General features: G+C 28.2%; 2 protein-coding genes across 6 annotated transcripts; both read right to left on the minus strand.

Moving 5' to 3' along the window:
* Positions 1-270: 270 nt before the first annotated feature.
* On the minus strand, positions 271-5358 carry LOC114388815 (peptidyl-prolyl cis-trans isomerase CYP40-like). 5 transcript variants are annotated; one of them, XR_003661640.1, is made up of 10 exons: positions 4786-5271; positions 2974-3474; positions 2654-2741; positions 2482-2534; positions 2201-2305; positions 1986-2061; positions 1569-1606; positions 1102-1162; positions 744-818; positions 271-602 (listed from the first exon to the last, which is right to left on the minus strand). XR_003661640.1 is itself a non-coding variant. In XM_028349415.1 (10 exons), the coding sequence occupies exons 2-9, from the start codon at positions 4954-4956 to the stop codon at positions 1109-1111; spliced, it is 1086 nt and encodes a 361-aa protein (XP_028205216.1). In that variant the 5' UTR covers positions 4957-5052; positions 5207-5358; the 3' UTR covers positions 271-602; positions 1102-1108. The 5 variants fall into 5 exon arrangements, 4 of the variants coding, with proteins under 4 accessions (XP_028205216.1, XP_028205217.1, XP_028205215.1 ...); XM_028349415.1 differs by lacking the exon at positions 744-818 and having other exon boundaries at positions 4786-5052; positions 5207-5358; XM_028349416.1 differs by lacking the exon at positions 744-818 and having other exon boundaries at positions 4786-5052; positions 5246-5352.
* An 11636-nt stretch (positions 5359-16994) lies between these two features.
* On the minus strand, positions 16995-17387 carry LOC114373017. Its single transcript, XM_028330580.1, has one exon. The coding sequence runs from the start codon at positions 17385-17387 to the stop codon at positions 16995-16997; it is 393 nt and encodes a 130-aa protein (XP_028186381.1).
* Between the last annotated feature and the right edge of the window lie 246 nt (positions 17388-17633).

The following is a 17633-nucleotide window of genomic DNA, read 5'->3' on the forward strand; positions in this document are numbered from 1 at the left end:
AAACTGTTTTGGTAGGAAATAGTTATAAATTGTTTTATTAATTTTTTTTGTTATTAATACTCGTGCAATTTACCTTAATAATTTATATCCATTTATAAATAAATTATTTTCACATGACAAATATGAATTTATTTTTTTACAATATTTTCTTTAGTGAATATTAAAAATGTATTTTATATTTTAAAATATTTTTAATGTAACTTTTCCACTCGTATACTAGTTTCAGCCCAAAAACTGAAAACAACAGTAAGTAGCGTTATGGTTTCTAAGTTCTATCCAATAAATTCGCTACATTATACTTTGAGTGTAAAAGTTCCCAACAAATAACAATATATCAAAATCACATATAGCACTGCCTGGTCCATCATCTTAATTGCATTTCAATATCACCGCCCAATAAAATGATCATAGAGTTTCACTGTAAAAGAAAAGGTTGACAAAATTGTTGGCTTAAAATTTCATATGTAATAATGTAACAATACCAATCCTTATCCACTTATTTCATGTGAGCCCCACTCCGAATACTTTTAGTAACAATAGGTTCAAACCTTTAACCTTTTATCATATGTATATGCTGCAACAATCTGGTTGTTTACATAAGCCTGAAAAAAGAGGGTATGGGGTTATGAACTGCTCGTTTGAACTAAATGAAATAATATTTTTTGTCCTTCAAATTTGGGGTTATCTTTTTTAATCCTATAAATTAAAACTTGCAATTTTAATATCTTAAATTCACGAAATACCTTTTTTAGTCCCTCATGCCTGATTTTTGGTGGTTTGGCTGCACAATTTGTGGCGGTTACTGACCATAGGAGCGACTAAAAAAATATTTTGCGAATTTAAAGAACCAATAAGTGCAAGTTTTAATTTGAGGGACTAAAAACCATGATTAGCTAATCAATCTATCTGCAATAATGCATCAGCAATTGTGACAGAATAACTACAAAATGGAAAACTTTTATTGTTGCACATGAATTTCTATTCAGATCTAAGATGGTGGCCATGCAAATGTGGTTGTTTTCAACTTTTCATGGTAATTGATATGCCTACACATTCATTACTTTATGTGTGTATCTGTTTAGCTGAGAGAAGGAGACATACCAGAGTGTTATTGGAACATCTTGCTATATGCCTTTTTCTCTAGATCACGCCTATCAGCTATCTGCAATAAACATATTCAAGTTAGATTCCAAATTAGTATATAATGCTTCAATGCTTGTTTAATTCAGATATATATGGACCAGTTTGCTACAGATTAAAAAAAGGTGATTATGATGTAATAAGCTATTGATTATTTTTTGAATTTTTTTTATAAAAAAGGCTAATTTATGTTTGTATTCAATAAAAAAATCACCTTTTTAAAAGAAAGAACTGATTTTATGAAAAGCTATTTAAATGGCTTATGATTTTAATCAAATTTTAGATTTTTTTTAGCTTTTGATTATTTTGCAAAAGTTAAAAAACAAACACATAAATTTTTTTAAAAATGATTATTTTTAAAGAAAAATGATTCTTTTATGAAAAAGGTTGTAACAAACTCTTATTTACAAGAAAATGACACTACTAACCTTCTTCCTAGCAGCAGCAAGTTCCTTTTTTATTCCAGCTGAAAATAGCAAGATATCAGTTAAACTACAGGAAACTGTAAGTAACAGAACTGCACTATAAAGTTTAGTGAATATGGCCATATACAAACACATTATTATCAATTCTTTGCCAAATAGCCCTTAAGTTCATTTTATCTTCAAATTTTCTTCCTCTATATACCCCCTCTTCTCATCATCTGGATATTTAATTTACACCTTGTATCATTAAAAAGGTTAAATCCATATTTTAAATATAAAAAAAAAAAAGTGAAACTGACTCTCAGTAATGCATCAATAGCTTAACTATAATAAACGAGAAATGCAAATATTTCCCAGCAATTAAAGCACAGAAGAGTACATGACAAAGGCATGACCCAAAATTGTATGTTCATAACTAACCATCATTTGGTTCCAAGGTCAGTGCCTTCTTAAAGCTTTCAACTGCAGCATCAATGTCATGGAGTGCCATGTATGCCTGGTAAATTGGCAATAACATAGTTACCAGAGTTAAAAGCAGGAAGCATTAAATACCATAGTAACAGATAGACAGACACAATAAAGTGTAACAAAAGCTCCAAACATTTGACTGCAAGCTCTTCAATTCCAATACCAACCTGTCCTTGGCGGAACAAAGCTTTAGCATTGTTGTCTCCCTCACGCATTGCAAATTCTGTATCCAACAATGCTCCTTTAATATCCCCTAATTTCAATTTAGAAGCCTTGAAATCATAACATAACACAAACAATTAGGTGGGAATCAGAAAATTTCAGTTAATAATGAAGATTGGCAACAAAACTCGAATGAATATAATAGTATGGTACTATAAAGGTACTATAAGTGCACTTTAATGTTATCTGCAGCCGTGTACAACAAACATAGTAACTTCCAACTTACAGAGCTGTTTGTAAAAATCTGAGACTTCGTTTTTCTCAAACCTGAACTTATCTCTGCAAAGGCATAATATATACGATAATACATTATTATGATCAAAGTAGGTGAGTCAGTTTTGGCAAAACCACTGCATTGCACAATTAAGTGAAATAAATAGTTGTGAAAGGCAGCATACCTTCATCAATGCCTTCCTTCTCCCAACAAATATCCAGGTAGCGTAAAGCCTTCCGATACTTCCTTAGAGCCATTTTGTAATCTTGTTTCTGTCAGAAAAGAAAAAACAAAAAAAAAAAAACAGATTATTTTCTTGCTACAAAGAGTTACAGGAGAAGAGGGATCACTACCACAAAAATGAGCACTAAACAACTATTAACAGACAGAACAAAAATATTATATTCATATCTCAGAAAAATCAATAAATCTCTATTTAGGTTAGGGGATGAAATAATACATCAGAATAATAATCTGAGATGGACCATGGGAAAGCACCAATACCCTGTAATAATCATTGCCAAAAGCTTTAATCGAGTCAACAGATTTCATCCACCACTCAAGTTCATTAGGGCTCTCATCAAGGTCTGCTGGCCAGTCGGGATAGGTGTCTCCATCTTTGAAAAAGTTAGATATCCCATCATCTTCTCCTTCAGGAATTTCTCCACAGTCCACAATTTTAACATCTAGAGTGGGACGATCATTGTCTCCGGTCGCAACATGCTCAACTGATCGGACCACTCCCATTCCTTTAACTACTTTCCCAAATACAACATGCTTACCATCTAGGTGAGATGTTCGGGTAGTGCTGATAAAAAACTGAGACCCATTAGTATCAGGACCAGAGTTTGCCATTGATAACATCCCTTTCCTTTCATGCTTCAACTCGAAATTTTCATCTTCAAACTTAAGTCCATATATAGATTCTCCTCCAGTACCATCCCCAGCAGATATATCACCTCCTTGAATCATGAAGCCTTTAATAACACGATGAAAGCAAGATCCCTGATAATACAACAGAGCATAATGCAAATTTAGTAATTGACCAGAAACTAATATCACTGATTTATTTTTTAGGAGACAACATTTTATGGAAGAAGCATTATAAGACAGTACTTATACAGTGAACAGACTTGGTGTCTAATCTCTGTATCGCAATAAATCAACTAAGGAAGTTAATAATAAGAAGAACTACCTTGTCCTTTTACTTTATTATAATTTATATTTTATACTGCCTCACCAATATGCCTCAGAAATAAGCAAAGAGATGAGAACTATTTATCACCATATCCTAAATTCCTAGCATATATTATCACAAAGCATAACTCGCTACATACTAAAACATATATCTGCAAGCATGAAAATTTTCAATCAGATGATGATTTGCTGAACCATCTTCAGACCAAAGCCAACAGATTCAGAGCTGACTACTAAAGAACAGACCAGAAGAATAATGAATTCCCTGCTGAAGTGGTAATCAATATAAACAAAGAACAAATCTAATACTTCAAGGCCAATGTCACGTTATGGTACGACATCATAACATGAATTACTAGAATTTAAACTATTATATCTTCCGATATCTGTTATTGTTATGTTTTTTCTTTCCCTACTGCATTGCTGATATTAGATTCTAAGTTAATTATTATCTCATTTTAAAAACCAAAAATCTGGAATACCCAGAAGAAGGTTGGCATATCTCTGTGTTATTGTATTAACAAGTGTCGTTTATTATACAACAAGTTGGGGAATATTATCAAATAGAATTAATATATGGAATTTCACAAACCACCCTCCCCGGAAAAAAAACAAAGCTTTAGAAGGAATAAACAGTAACAGTACACCCTTAACATTGATACATGTAAAAGAATCCTTTTCCAGGAATATGGGTATAAACTTGAAAGACTATACTATAAAGTACCTACAACCAAAAGAAAAAAAAAAGGTCATAACCGTCTTTTCATAACTCCTCGTCCAAAAGTGAGGACATAAAAACCACCTTCAACCCTTGGATTACTACAAAGTCCAGATCTTATAGCAACTAAAATCCTCGAAATAATCGAGACATGGCAATGAAAAGGGAACTATAACACACAATACTCAATGCCCCAAATCAGTGCATTTCAGTAACGAAAAAACATCAACCTTCCATTCAAAACGCATAGGACTGAAAAATCATGAACATGGGTATAAATCATTACACGAACAAGGTCCAAAGAAACAGTCTTTAAGAGGAGAAAATAGAATTGAATAGATATAGAAGATGAGTATGTTCAAAAAGTGAGAGATAAAAGGTAGAAAGAATAAAAAGATGACCTTGAAATGAAGGGGCACTCCAGTATTTGAACCAATGCCTTTCTCACCAGTGCATAGGGCTCTGAAATTCTCAGCAGTTTTGGGAACAACATCATCATAAAGCTCCACCACTATTCTCCCTTCAAGCTCTTCCCCTATGCTAATGTCCAAGAAGCATCTTCCTCTACCCATTTCTCTCTCTTTCACACTGTGTTGTGTTGTGTTGTGTTGCTTAGGTTGAAGTAGAAGAATGAATGCTCATAAGACCACCTTCTAGACACTTCCTCTCTGAAGTCACTCTCCAAAGATTTTCAATCGGTAACAAACACACACGGCGTGAAAAAAGGAGAATAAATAATTACTGGGGAAATTAACAGAAGCAAATAATAATAATTGAAAAAAAAAAGAAGAAAAAAATTATCCTAGGAGAACCCTCACTCACTCGTTCCTTGCTATGGCGTTTAGTTTGGTTTGTGTTTACCTTTCTCTCTTTCAGTGTCTCTAAACAACTCAATCCTCACGTCACTGCCAGCTTCAACTTTCAAACCCCTCCAAATTTAATTTAATAAATAAATTTACTCCCTCTTACTTTCTTGTCTGTATGCTAAGTTTAACTAGGTAAGGTGCTTTGCATTGTTTTCTCAGCTGACCATCTTTGTTGCCAAATTTGGATATAGGTAGGATCCATTAAGTAATGGGTAAATTTCAACAAGAATTTTACCTTTTTTTTTTCTTGGGTGAGATACAACCGAATCTTATTAAATTATTGTTAGTTTAAAGAAATTCTGTACAAAAAAATTAAATATATATTCTTTGGTTAAATAGATTTTTTCTGCTATGGGTTTTTTTTTCTTTGTTTGAGAATATATAAATTCTGTACTCCCTCTTATTAAATCATATGGGTTTTTTTTTCTTTGTTTGAGAATATATAAGTTTTATTATAGTTTTATAAACATACATCATACAACTTTTTTATCATAATCCTCTAATTCATTAGAAGAAATAAATTATAACTAACTCACGTAAATAAAATTTGATTATAAATTATTTTTATTAATAATTAAATTTAAATAATATTTAAATGATTTTATTTTAATTTTAACGTATTAATCATTTGGTTGCATTGGTCATGATATAATAAGAATTAAGATACATTAATTTTGACAATAATTGATATTTGAAACTTTTATAAATAGTGTCAATATTTTATTTTAGCTAAAAATGTCATAAAGCTAAATTTAGAATTTAGTCATTGAATTAAAAAAATATGTCCTACGAACTAGTATGCTAATATAACTAGGCCTTATAGTATAAGAATTAAGATACGTTGATTTTGACAATAATTGATATTTGAAACTTTTATAAATAGTGCCAAAATTTTATTTTAGCTAAAAACGTGTACAAAGCTAAATTCGGAATTTAGTCATTGAATTAAAAAAAATATGTCCCTACCAACTGCTATGCTAATATAACTAGGTCTGATAAAAATGGCTTGGTTTTGTGTTCCAGATCTTAGACTCATTATGGTTATAATAAAATATATACACATTAATGTCTCAAAAAGTTGGTGTTTACACACACCTGAACAAATCATTGTTTTGCGTGTATATTCATGAAAATTAAAAAAAAATAAAATAAAATTTAATAACAAAGGTATTTAATTAATGCCTTACTAATCATATCTCCCAATTGTCAAAGAAAGGAAAAATGATTTAATGCATGTTTTTAGAGTAACATAGTTGAGTTGAACTTCACCTTGATTTTCGTGATGATTTTATCATGAATATAGATTCTTACGGCTAATCCAAACATTATTCAAAATTTGTCATTACTTTATCATCCCAAAATACTACTGCTTACTAGTAGTAAGAAATCCATTTTAAAGAAATCATGAGATCAAGATGTGTTTCATTCGTAACATTTTTATTTTGACTGGATTGAAGGAAAAGGCTCTTCAAAAAGAGTGGAATAAAAATAATTTATTTTACATTTAAATTATATTAAAATAGATAATATTTAAAATGTGTATATGTTGATAAATTCTTAAAACATAAAAAAAAATTAATAGTGGAAAGACTTTTATATATCTATATCAAGATTTATCTCTATTAGTCAATAACTTTTGACGGATGGAGTGATAATTTAAAAATATCGGTGCACTAAGATCATGAAAATAAAGATGATAGTCATGTGTGCATGAATGTGCAGCCTAGGGCTATGTATTTATAGCAAGCCGTACAAAACAAATTTTCAATAAATTCAAAACCACCACTCGCATATCTTATCTTTTAAGTCTCATTTTAAATTTATTGTTACTTTGGTGGTCATTTAGCAATTTAGAATTAAAATAATAATTGATCAAGTCCAACTTGTACGTCACATAGCTATTTCAAATCCAATTCCAAACATGAGATCCACACATTTGTGTCTTTTCTTTCACCAAATATTCTAAATTATTTAGATTTTCAGTGCTAGCAACAAATATAATAATATTTCACTTAAAAAATTAATTAATTGTTTGATCATATTAAATTCTCTAACTTAATTAATCATTAAATATTAAAATTATTTCTTTAACAAGGATTAAAATACTCATTTGTGTATGATCTCGTAAGTTTAATACTAAGTCAGTAATATATTAATCAAATTAATATACTAATCAAGATATATATCTAACAATATTCTTTAACATCTGGATAATATGAAATAACATTTTACTTTCAATAACTATTAGAAAAATAATATAATACTTTTTTTCATCTTTACAACTCTAGGTTAACTATAGAGTGTGATATTAGTGTCAAATTCTATTGAGTTAACTTATTATGACGTAAGAAACTCATTTATTCTTTCATTTAATTTTCCTCACCAGAGTATAATTTTATTCATAGAGTTCAAACTCATTATCAAGAGTTATGGATTTCTTTTATTTAATCATTAATTCTACAAATGTTTAATCATATTTAATATTCATTCAACAAGTGTTCTTAAGCATTAAGTATCCATAATTAAAACATAACAAATAACATGTTAATTACTATAATAATCTTAGGTCAAAAAAACTATTAAACTTCTTTTTGAAAATTTTTTATTGACAACTTATAATAAATTTAACCATTAAAAAATTTCAATTGAGTCCGTTCAATAATTACATTCACATATTATTCATCTATATATGTAAATTAATATATGAAATATATTAATATTTATCAAATAAATATTATATATATATATATATATATATATATATATATATTAATCTATTTATATTATTGGTGTCCTATTTATAATAATCTTATGATTAAAAATTAATCTATCTGCATTATTGGATTCTTCTCATAGTTAATTTGTCTCCATGTTCTCGTTAATTAGTTTGTGATTATTGGGAAAGAAAGAAAGTGCAAGAATTTTTTGGCATCAATTCTGCACGACATGGATAGAAATGGAAATTAACCAACATATGTATTTTTATTTGTTTTTGCAAAACAACAACAATGCTATAATGATAAATGTGAGCACATAAGCTTTCTAATAAAGATTAGTGATTAATAAAATCAAATAATACTTTGGTAGATCCTACTTTTAGTACACACATTGCATGTGATTTACACTCTTATCGCCTTAGAATTAATTGGAGATATATTATTTTGATAATAACATATTTTAAAAAGAAATTTTTGTACTTTATGATAATGATGAAATAATGAGTTAAAAACGTTTTTAACAAGAAATGTATCCACGTCTCTTGCTTTTGGCATTTGATATCAAAATTAATTAAATATAAGGAAAACATATTTGACTCATTTAAAAAAAAAAACACTTTAGAAGATAAAATATGCTTATAGCCATTTTTAGAAAATCAATAGGATCAATAGAAAAACATATTTGACTCATTTTTAGATAAAATATGTGAAGATACAAATTTATTTGTAAGAAATTATAGTGTTCTTATAGTTTAAGATAACAAATATATTTCATGGAAATAAATCTACTAAATCTACTTGAGTTGAATAGGGTCAATATATTTATAGTTATACCAAAAACTCTTCATTTGACTATTTAACACAATTTTACATCCTTTTATCAGAATATTTAATGCAGTTCTATATATAAAACTCAAATTTAAAACAATTGAAATTAGAACAATATTCTCAAACCAATTAATTCTCAAGCTTAATTATATATGAAAATTTAAAAGTATTAAAAATTTAATCATTATTTTTAAATAATAATTATAAATATATTTTATTATCTAAAATGCATTCTTCCCACTTCAGAGGTTATTCTAAATGAGTCAAATCTCAACCATTATTGTGGATGGAAATTCAGCTCAACTTCCAAGCATAAAAGGTGAGAGGATTGTATTGAAAATATGTTTATATGCCAAAACTATTAATACACTTCAATTGTATGTGAGAGTTTATTATTATTACTATTTTTCTTGTAAAGATAAGTATATTTTAATTTGTAGGAAACAATCGTTTTTAAGTTAAGTAAGACTATTATGAGTAGGGGTAGGAATAGGTTAGGCCGACCTACAGGGGCTTATGACCTGACCTACATAAAGCCTGGTCTGAACTGGCTTAGGCTTATTAAAAAGCCTTGTAAGCATGGTAGGTCGGCCTATATATATGTATATATACTTATATTATTTTTTTGGTACAATTAATTTTTTTTTAAACTATTAGACTTTGATTTATAACTTCTATTCCTATAATCAAGTAAGACTTTAATTACAATTTAGGTGTGAGTCATGTGCCCCTTTATATTTCTCATTATAAAAGTCAGGCCAAGCCAAAATAAAAGTCTTCTTTAATGAGCTATAGGTCAGGCTCAAACCTCAAAAATTCATCGTAGGCTAGGCTTAGCCTTTCAAAGCCTGATCTGACATATTCTCACCCCTAATTATGAGTGATAGCATAATGTAATTATATATCTAAAAATTAAATTTGATATTAGTAATTAAGCTAAAATAACTCCACGTCATTTGATTTGTGCATTCAATGATATTGCCACTTTAATATGTCTATTGCCACTTTTATTTATTAATTATATTTTTATATAATTTATTTGCATTATTAATTTATTAAAAAAATATTTTAGATAAAACATATTTAAATAGAGTCACATGCATTAGTCACATGAAGATGAATATAGATATTCTCCAATTGTTAATTTAAGTATTTATGATAAGTAATATTTGTCAAAAAGTTTATTTATTCAGTTCTTAATTTGATCATTCATTTTTTAAAAAATGATTCAGTCACTAAAGGATTAACAAATTAATTCTTGAATGATTTTAATTTAATAATTAGTTAGCATTTGTTTTTTGTAGTAATAACAATCATAAGGATATTTGGTTCTTTGGCAGGACTCCGATATATAATTATTAGTTTCGATTCTTTTGATAAGGTACCAGACTAATCTTTCATGACTTAATCATATTTAAACCTTATCATCTTTTCTTAAGATCAAGTATATCTTTTAAGAATCAAACACAAAGGAGTCTTTCTTACAAACTCAACATATATTATCAATAACTGATTTTAAGGAAAGATAATTGTTTAATATTTGTTTAATTCTATGAATAATACTCTCTTCATCCCAAAATAATAATTGTCATAGGTAATTTTACACATATCAACAAAAAATAATAAATAAATAAAAAAAAACAATAATTTTATAAAATTAACCTTATATTATTATTAATTTATTTTATAGATTTTGTTATCCACTATTAGTATTATAAGAGATATAACTACATTGAAAAGTTAAATTAACCATTATTTTGGGATTTTTTCTTTCTTATGCAATAATTATAATGGAACAAGAGAGTAACAATTCTATTATTTTGGTAAGTGCACTTAAAAACTTAAATTAGTGTAATAGTTTTGAAAGATGTGTTAGTAGTACATCAGGGTTTTTTACTTGTAAAAGAAAGTATAGCAGGGTTTTATTAACTACTTGTCTTAAGGATATTAGTTGATAAATCAATAAATATATATTTTTTTATTGAAAATTATCCCACAATATATTATAAATAGAATAAATTACACTAATCTCTCCTTTATTTTGAACTTAATATACTCTTATTCCCTTACAAATGCATTATTTTAACATTCCTAAACCAACATCAATAACTACTGTCGTTAATTTTAGTGAAAGATAAAAAACATCCTTCCCACTTGATCCCAATCTTATAAACCACTTCACCTAGTCTTCACCTCCACGACGACATGCAAATATGAGTTTTCTCTCAAGGTGGAGTCACCTGACAAAAGAAGTGTATTAATAATATTTTAATGATTTTTTTACTTTTAATTTTTAACAAATTTCTTAAAGATAACCTAATTAGCATTTGTTTATTTTATTTTTCAATATATTTTAGTACATTTTTTTATTTTTTAGAAATTTATTAAATATTTCAAAATTGCAAATAAATTTGGTAACCTTAATCAATTTTTAATTAATAATAAAAACACATTTTTTTACTGCAACAAAAATTCTTTTTAAAAATGTATTAGTAACATTTTTCTACCTCAAGCTAAATTGGTGTCCAAAAAGTTTTTAAGGGGTAAAAGGAAGGTTTATCCGAACTAAGTTTTGTTTGTAAATTTATTCAACAGAACATGTAAACAGAGCCCGTAATATAATTGATTGCTCAAATTCCAAAGTCAACTAGGTTAAAGTGGCTATCACTATTATTGGCCCTGATAAAGGCACCACTTTCTTCAAAGTGGGAGGAAATTAAACCTCTCATTACCATTTATTAAGTTATGGCACCAGTGTTCATTATCTTTGCTCTGTCTGTTCTATTTGCCTGCGCCTTTGTGGGCCTTTTGGAAAACAGATAGGTCCCATGAAGCAGCACCAACATAAATATAATTGTATGGATAATATTAACTCTTTTTTAAGAGAAAAAAAAACTTAACCATTAAAGGTTGGTTTGATGTTATCTAAGAAAGGAAAGACTTTGTGATAGATTCTCTTACAAAATGTAAACATGATTTGACAATTTTAGTTTGAATTTGTCTCAAAGAGATACTATTGATGCGCAAAAGAGTGTAAATGAGTGTTATATTGTAATTTAATCTCAAAGTGATGAGAGTAATAATTTTTTTGCCTTTTATCAAAATTATCTTAAAATTTATATTTATCAGAATTTTTTAATTAATTGATAATATAATATTTTTTTTGCCGGTAATACATAAAAATGAATATAAAAATTTAAGAAGGAAATATCTATCATGTTATTTGTACTTATGGTCTTTGATAAAAATTTATCATTATTTTTAATAAAAATAACTTTGCACCCATATGATGATAAAAAAAATATGAATATCTACCAAATATACTACACCACGTTAGGATGACAAATAGTATTTTAAGTCACCTTAGAGATGATTGATTACCTGTTGTTCACTTTTCTTTATATGAAGGAAATTAAATCATGTATTAGTGGACACTGTGCCGATGGAGGATATTTCTATTTCTAATTCACCGTCCAACCAAAATATTCCATTAAAAAGAAAGGAAAGTAGAAACAAACAATCCTTTTTCGAAGAAGAATTGAAAATTGAAATGAATGGGTGGCCGGATTGATACCAGTACGATCCAATAAATGAATTCAATTCATATTCTAATTACAAATCTTTGGATGATCACGCATTATTGAAAATAATTCTAAGATATTAATCAACAGAAAATTAGTATAAAAGTAACCTATTATCATAACTCAAATTATTTAACAATCAGGTAACATTTAAGTTTTTTACAATCAAAGTTTAAATTTACAATCCTGGGCAAACTATCCAAATTTAACATTTAAATTAATGATAATGAATTATTCATAATAAGAATAAATAAAAGAATACTGTAACAAATATTTATATATTTATTTATAATAACAAATATTTATTTATATAATAATGCTTTATACATGTTGATAGCATGTTACTTCATATTAATATATTTTTTAATAATCATATTATTGATATGAATTATTCATCAATTTTATTGATGATTAATTTTCGTTAAAGAATTCAATTAATCTCACTTTTAATAAAAAAAATTTATAATCATACCTTTTTTATCTACACGACTTGAACATATTTTATTAGAATAAATTTAATATTACTTGAATCAATAATTTATTAATCACTTGATGTTAATATGAGATAATCTGGTGTTACTCAAATCGTTTATAAGGTAAGCTTATATATTTCTCAACCAAAATTCATTGAAAAATATTAAAAGTATCCATATTTATATATCATGCTAATTAGAACGAGCTTTGCAATTTTTATGGGTATCATTTTTAATTTAAACCTGATGTAGACCAGGTTTATTTTATCGATTAAACCGAATAATCTACACTAATCAATTTGGCTTTTTTGTCCCTGGTTTACATGTCTATCCGAATTGACCTGTACCTCTAATAGGATCAATTACTAATTAAGAAAGGAGATCAATCAATGTTAAGGGCTAAAATATAGACATAGACCCTTATTTTATTTTGGTTATAATTAAGTACTTACTTTTTATAAATTCTAAAATAGTTCCTTATCATAACAAATTAATCCATTCAAAAAATTGATCATTTTTATTTTTTATAACAATTTTAAACATTTTTTTTACATATTCAAGACATAAGAATCAACTAATATTTGAAAAAAAAAAATCATAAAAATAATAAAAATAGTATGAAAAATGAGTCTAGTAAGTAATAAGAAAAAAAAGTAACATTAGATTTTTAGGATTTGAATTACTCATGAGTCTCACTTTATATGTATTTTCACCTTGTTTTTTTTTTAGTTTTCGTACAAATGAATCTAATAGGATAAATTTTATATTTTGAATCAATAAAAAAATTTCAAAATTATACTCATAAATTGAAAACAAACAGTTTTTTAATGAATTAAATTAAAACTTTTAAAAATTAAACATCAATTTAGAACTAAAAAATAAATTAAGAGACCATCTGTATATTTTAGTCCTATATATATATATTATAAGATTAATGACTAGTCGGCTTGGAATTAGGATAGGATACTGATCAATAAACTATATCGAATGAATACATTGGCCCATTAAACTTAAACTATTCATTCAACCTTTGAATAAATACCAAGCCCAGCTATAACTATAAAAAAAATGTCAAGCCCAACTAATGCATGTTTTCGTATGTTTATACAAAATAGTATTTTTGACCGTGTTATTTATGGGTTAAATATTTATTTTTATGTAATCAATGCTTAATAAGTAAATATATTTAAATATAATTTTTATATGATAAAGATTATATTAAATACTAAAATCTATATAAATTATTTATTTTTATGTAATACATTTTTTATATATAATTTAGATATTAATATGATTTTATATGAATATTTTGTTCATATAAAATGTAGATATTTTTATCTTCATGATCAATAATTATTTAAATGTAAATTTTTATTTTTTATGATGCAAATACTAATGCTAATATTAATACGATTTTATGTCAAAATTTTACCTCTGTGATACAAATATTTATCTCAGTGACTTAGATGTTAATATGTTTTTAAAAATGTTTTATTTGAGACAAAAGCTGTGCTTCTCACATGGACATGGGATTTTCAAAAACAGTGCCTATTTATTTTAGATTTTAGTATAACTAGCATTTTAATCCTTGAAATGTATGTCCAAATATTTTTATGCACAATAGTTTAATTATATAAATTAAAATTATTTTAATATATATTTTTAATGAATCGAATAATATAAAATAAAAATTAATTTAATTTAAATTCAAAGAAAACATAATAATTGTAAAAATAATATTTTAAAAATAATAAAGATTGATTTGTTAGAACTTAAAATAAAATAAGATTAATTTAAATGTGAAAATAATATACTTATAATAAAATAATAATTTAAATTTTTAAGAAATGTAAAACCTTAAAAAATAATATCAATTGGCATAAGTTATATCTGGTGATCAGTGTGCAAGGAAGAAAGAAAGAAAATATTTTAAAAATGAATTAATTAAGAGAGTGAGAATCGTGAAAAAACTCACTTTCTTAAGAGAGTATAGAAATTTATAATATAAGAATAAAATAATTTTGATATAATTGAATTTAAACGTATGAAGTATAAACGTAACGTAGAAAGAGGAGTAAAATTACTGGGCAGATGAGTAAATAGAGTTGCTGTGAATATAGCATCAGAAAGTCACGTGGTGTAGCCATCCTACAAATTTGTGTGTACATGCAAATCAAGGTTAGCTTTAGACATGGACAAACAAACATCTCCATGGGACCTTCTTTTTGCTTTTGAGTTGTTTGCAGTGCCCACTTCACTGCCATCTATACGGTCAATAAGATTTTCAAAATTTTCATTTCACTATAAAAAATCCGAAATGTGGTAGGGAATAAGCATGTGCAGACCTGCAAATGCAATATATGCAGACAGCAAGAGTTGTCATCTACAGCACAGTCTATGATCCTATTTACAAAGTGTTTGCTTCTTCTATCTCACACTGCATGTCCTTTTCATATGGAGTGTGTCCAATGTACATTCTTATAACCCATTTAAATTTAATTCAATCCTATAAAATATAAATTATCCTTTCACTTATGTAGTTTGGTGTGTGAATAAGACAATAACTATTTTTTTTATTAATCTAAAATAAACTCTAATATTATATTAAAATATGAGTTTAAGTTTAATTTAATTTTAAAAAACCAACTTATAAAATGAAAATTATGTTGCATATATATAATTTATTTTAACACTATTTATAAGTAACATGAAACTTGAATTTTTTTACAATAGTTACAACAAGATTTAAACCTACAACTTTGTGTAAATTTCCTAAACTCCTACCACTACTCCAACATCAACAGGTTAAGAAGTGGAATGAAAGACAATCTCATTCTACAAGACCAACACGGGCAAATGGGCAATAAAGGGTTTTTAAATCGCTGCTTACTAAATTCGATCTTAGGGGAGTCTAAAATTTATATAAAAAAAAAGTGTCATGTTTTGGATCCCAAAACAACTTCCAATGATCTTTTTTAATAGACTAATCGTGGAGTTTTTCACTTCTCTAGAATTGCTTGCTTTGATTGTTATACTTTAGTGGGAGTGACTCTTATCTCCTAGATGGTCCAGGATAATCATAAACTGTAAACGTTTGCTACAATTTATTGTCCTTATTATACAAATAGCTTGCACTTATGTCACAGTAGCACCTCGAACAATCCTATCTAGAATCGTAGACCAAATATATATAGACACTGTTAAGACAAGAGGGAGAGCCATTGGTCATTACCAAGAAAGATCCCTTTCCTTGTCTTTTCTGCCTCTCCAAAAAGTGATCTTTCATAATTAGTCCACACCTCACTATAAGAGAATCCAACGACGGTGGATCACAAAAGTAGCACTCTCATTAATTGCATTTCCATTTTCATTGAACCACTGAATAGAGCAATAGAAGAATACTACATAACAGTTAACAAACACTCAAAAAATACAAGTGCTTGCTTAACGTCGTCGTTTCTAGCATGGAAAGCCCAATGCTTGAATTTGAATTAATGCTATCCTCGAAAGACCACCTGAATATAAATAACTTTAAAACAAACAAACAAACCACCCAACAAATTGAAAGCATCAACTGCCTCTTTAAAGAAGCAGCATTCATATAGTAATTCAAAAAAAATCATTCGTGACACGGCTTTTTTCCAATGTGCATTAAATGAAAATGCATCTTTGATTTAGAAGCAAAACAAAAATAAGTTGAGTTCAGAACATTTTCCCATTCAAAGCCCAATCACCAATGGGTCATTCATTTAAAGCCCACGATTCAATATCAACCCAATGGAGAAAATTGAAAGAAATGCAGATTACACCAAAGACCTGAACAGGAAAACAAGAGAATCCGAGGGACAAAACTTAGATACATAACCAATAGACAATGCTGATATTATTCTCTAATTAAAACAGATATTTTACCTCGATAATTGTTACTTTGATAATCGACGATCTCGCAAAGATTTATGACATTAATTCATTCCCCCTGTTAATTGTTACTTCACCCCCTTGTTAATCGTTACTTTGATGATTATTATCGAGATAAAATATCAATTTAAATTGGAAAATAACATCATCAATGCTACATTATTGCATCTAGGTTTTTTCTTTTTGTACATTTGGAAATGTAATATGAGAGCACTAAGCACTGCCACTTAACTATTACTGGGGGAATGTGAGTGTTGCTCTTCTTCTCGCTGTTGTTGTTGTTCTTTGATCTCTTGAGGGGGTTCCTCCGGTGGCGATTCCTCGCCGGAGTTGTGTTCCGGCGGTGGCGGAGGACGTGGTCGTGGCGGCGGAGGGGCGATTCTGCCGTCGACGCAGGAGGAGCATTTGGTTTCGACCCAGGTTTCGACGTCAAACTCGCCGTGACCCATGACCCGACGACCCGAACAGAGCCTACCGATCATGCCGGCGATGACGCCGAGAACGGTGATGACGGCGAGGACCGCTATGACGGGTCCCACCGACCCGTGACCCGAATGGGTCGTGTAGGCTTGTTGGGTCACTTCTATGGGTGGTGGCTGTTGAACAAATGGTGTGGACATTTGAGATTAGGGCTTTTGTTTCTATGAGAATAGAAAACACAACTTGAACCAAAAAAGAAAAAGAAAATTGAGTGTCTAGAGAAAGTTCATGTTTTTGAGACACATTTTGTGGGTTTGAGATTAGGGCTTTTGTTAGAATGAGAACAATAAAATACAACTTGAACTAAAAAAAATGTGCCTAGAGGAAGTTGATGTTTTTGAGGCTCATTTTGTGGGGTTTTGAGAGAGAGGAAGGGGGGAATAGGG

This window comes from Glycine soja, chromosome 2 (genome assembly GCF_004193775.1).
Source record: "Glycine soja cultivar W05 chromosome 2, ASM419377v2, whole genome shotgun sequence".
Lineage (NCBI taxonomy): Eukaryota > Viridiplantae > Streptophyta > Magnoliopsida > Fabales > Fabaceae > Glycine > Glycine soja.

What these genes read in the sequence shown, in the direction of transcription:
- LOC114388815 (XM_028349415.1), bottom strand. Translation starts at nt 4,956, where the DNA reads ATGGGTAGAGGAAGATGCTTCTTGGACATTAGCATAGGGGAAGAGCTT. An exon ending in CTTTGTTCCGCCAAGGACAG is followed by an intron (nt 2,062 to 2,200) that starts GTTGGTATTGGA and finishes CCAATTTACCAG; the next exon opens with GCATACATGGCACTCCATGA. An exon ending in GACCTTGGAACCAAATGATG is followed by an intron (nt 1,607 to 1,985) that starts GTTAGTTATGAA and finishes TGCTATTTTCAG; the next exon opens with CTGGAATAAAAAAGGAACTT.
- LOC114373017 (XM_028330580.1), bottom strand. Translation starts at nt 17,387, where the DNA reads ATGTCCACACCATTTGTTCAACAGCCACCACCCATAGAAGTGACCCAA.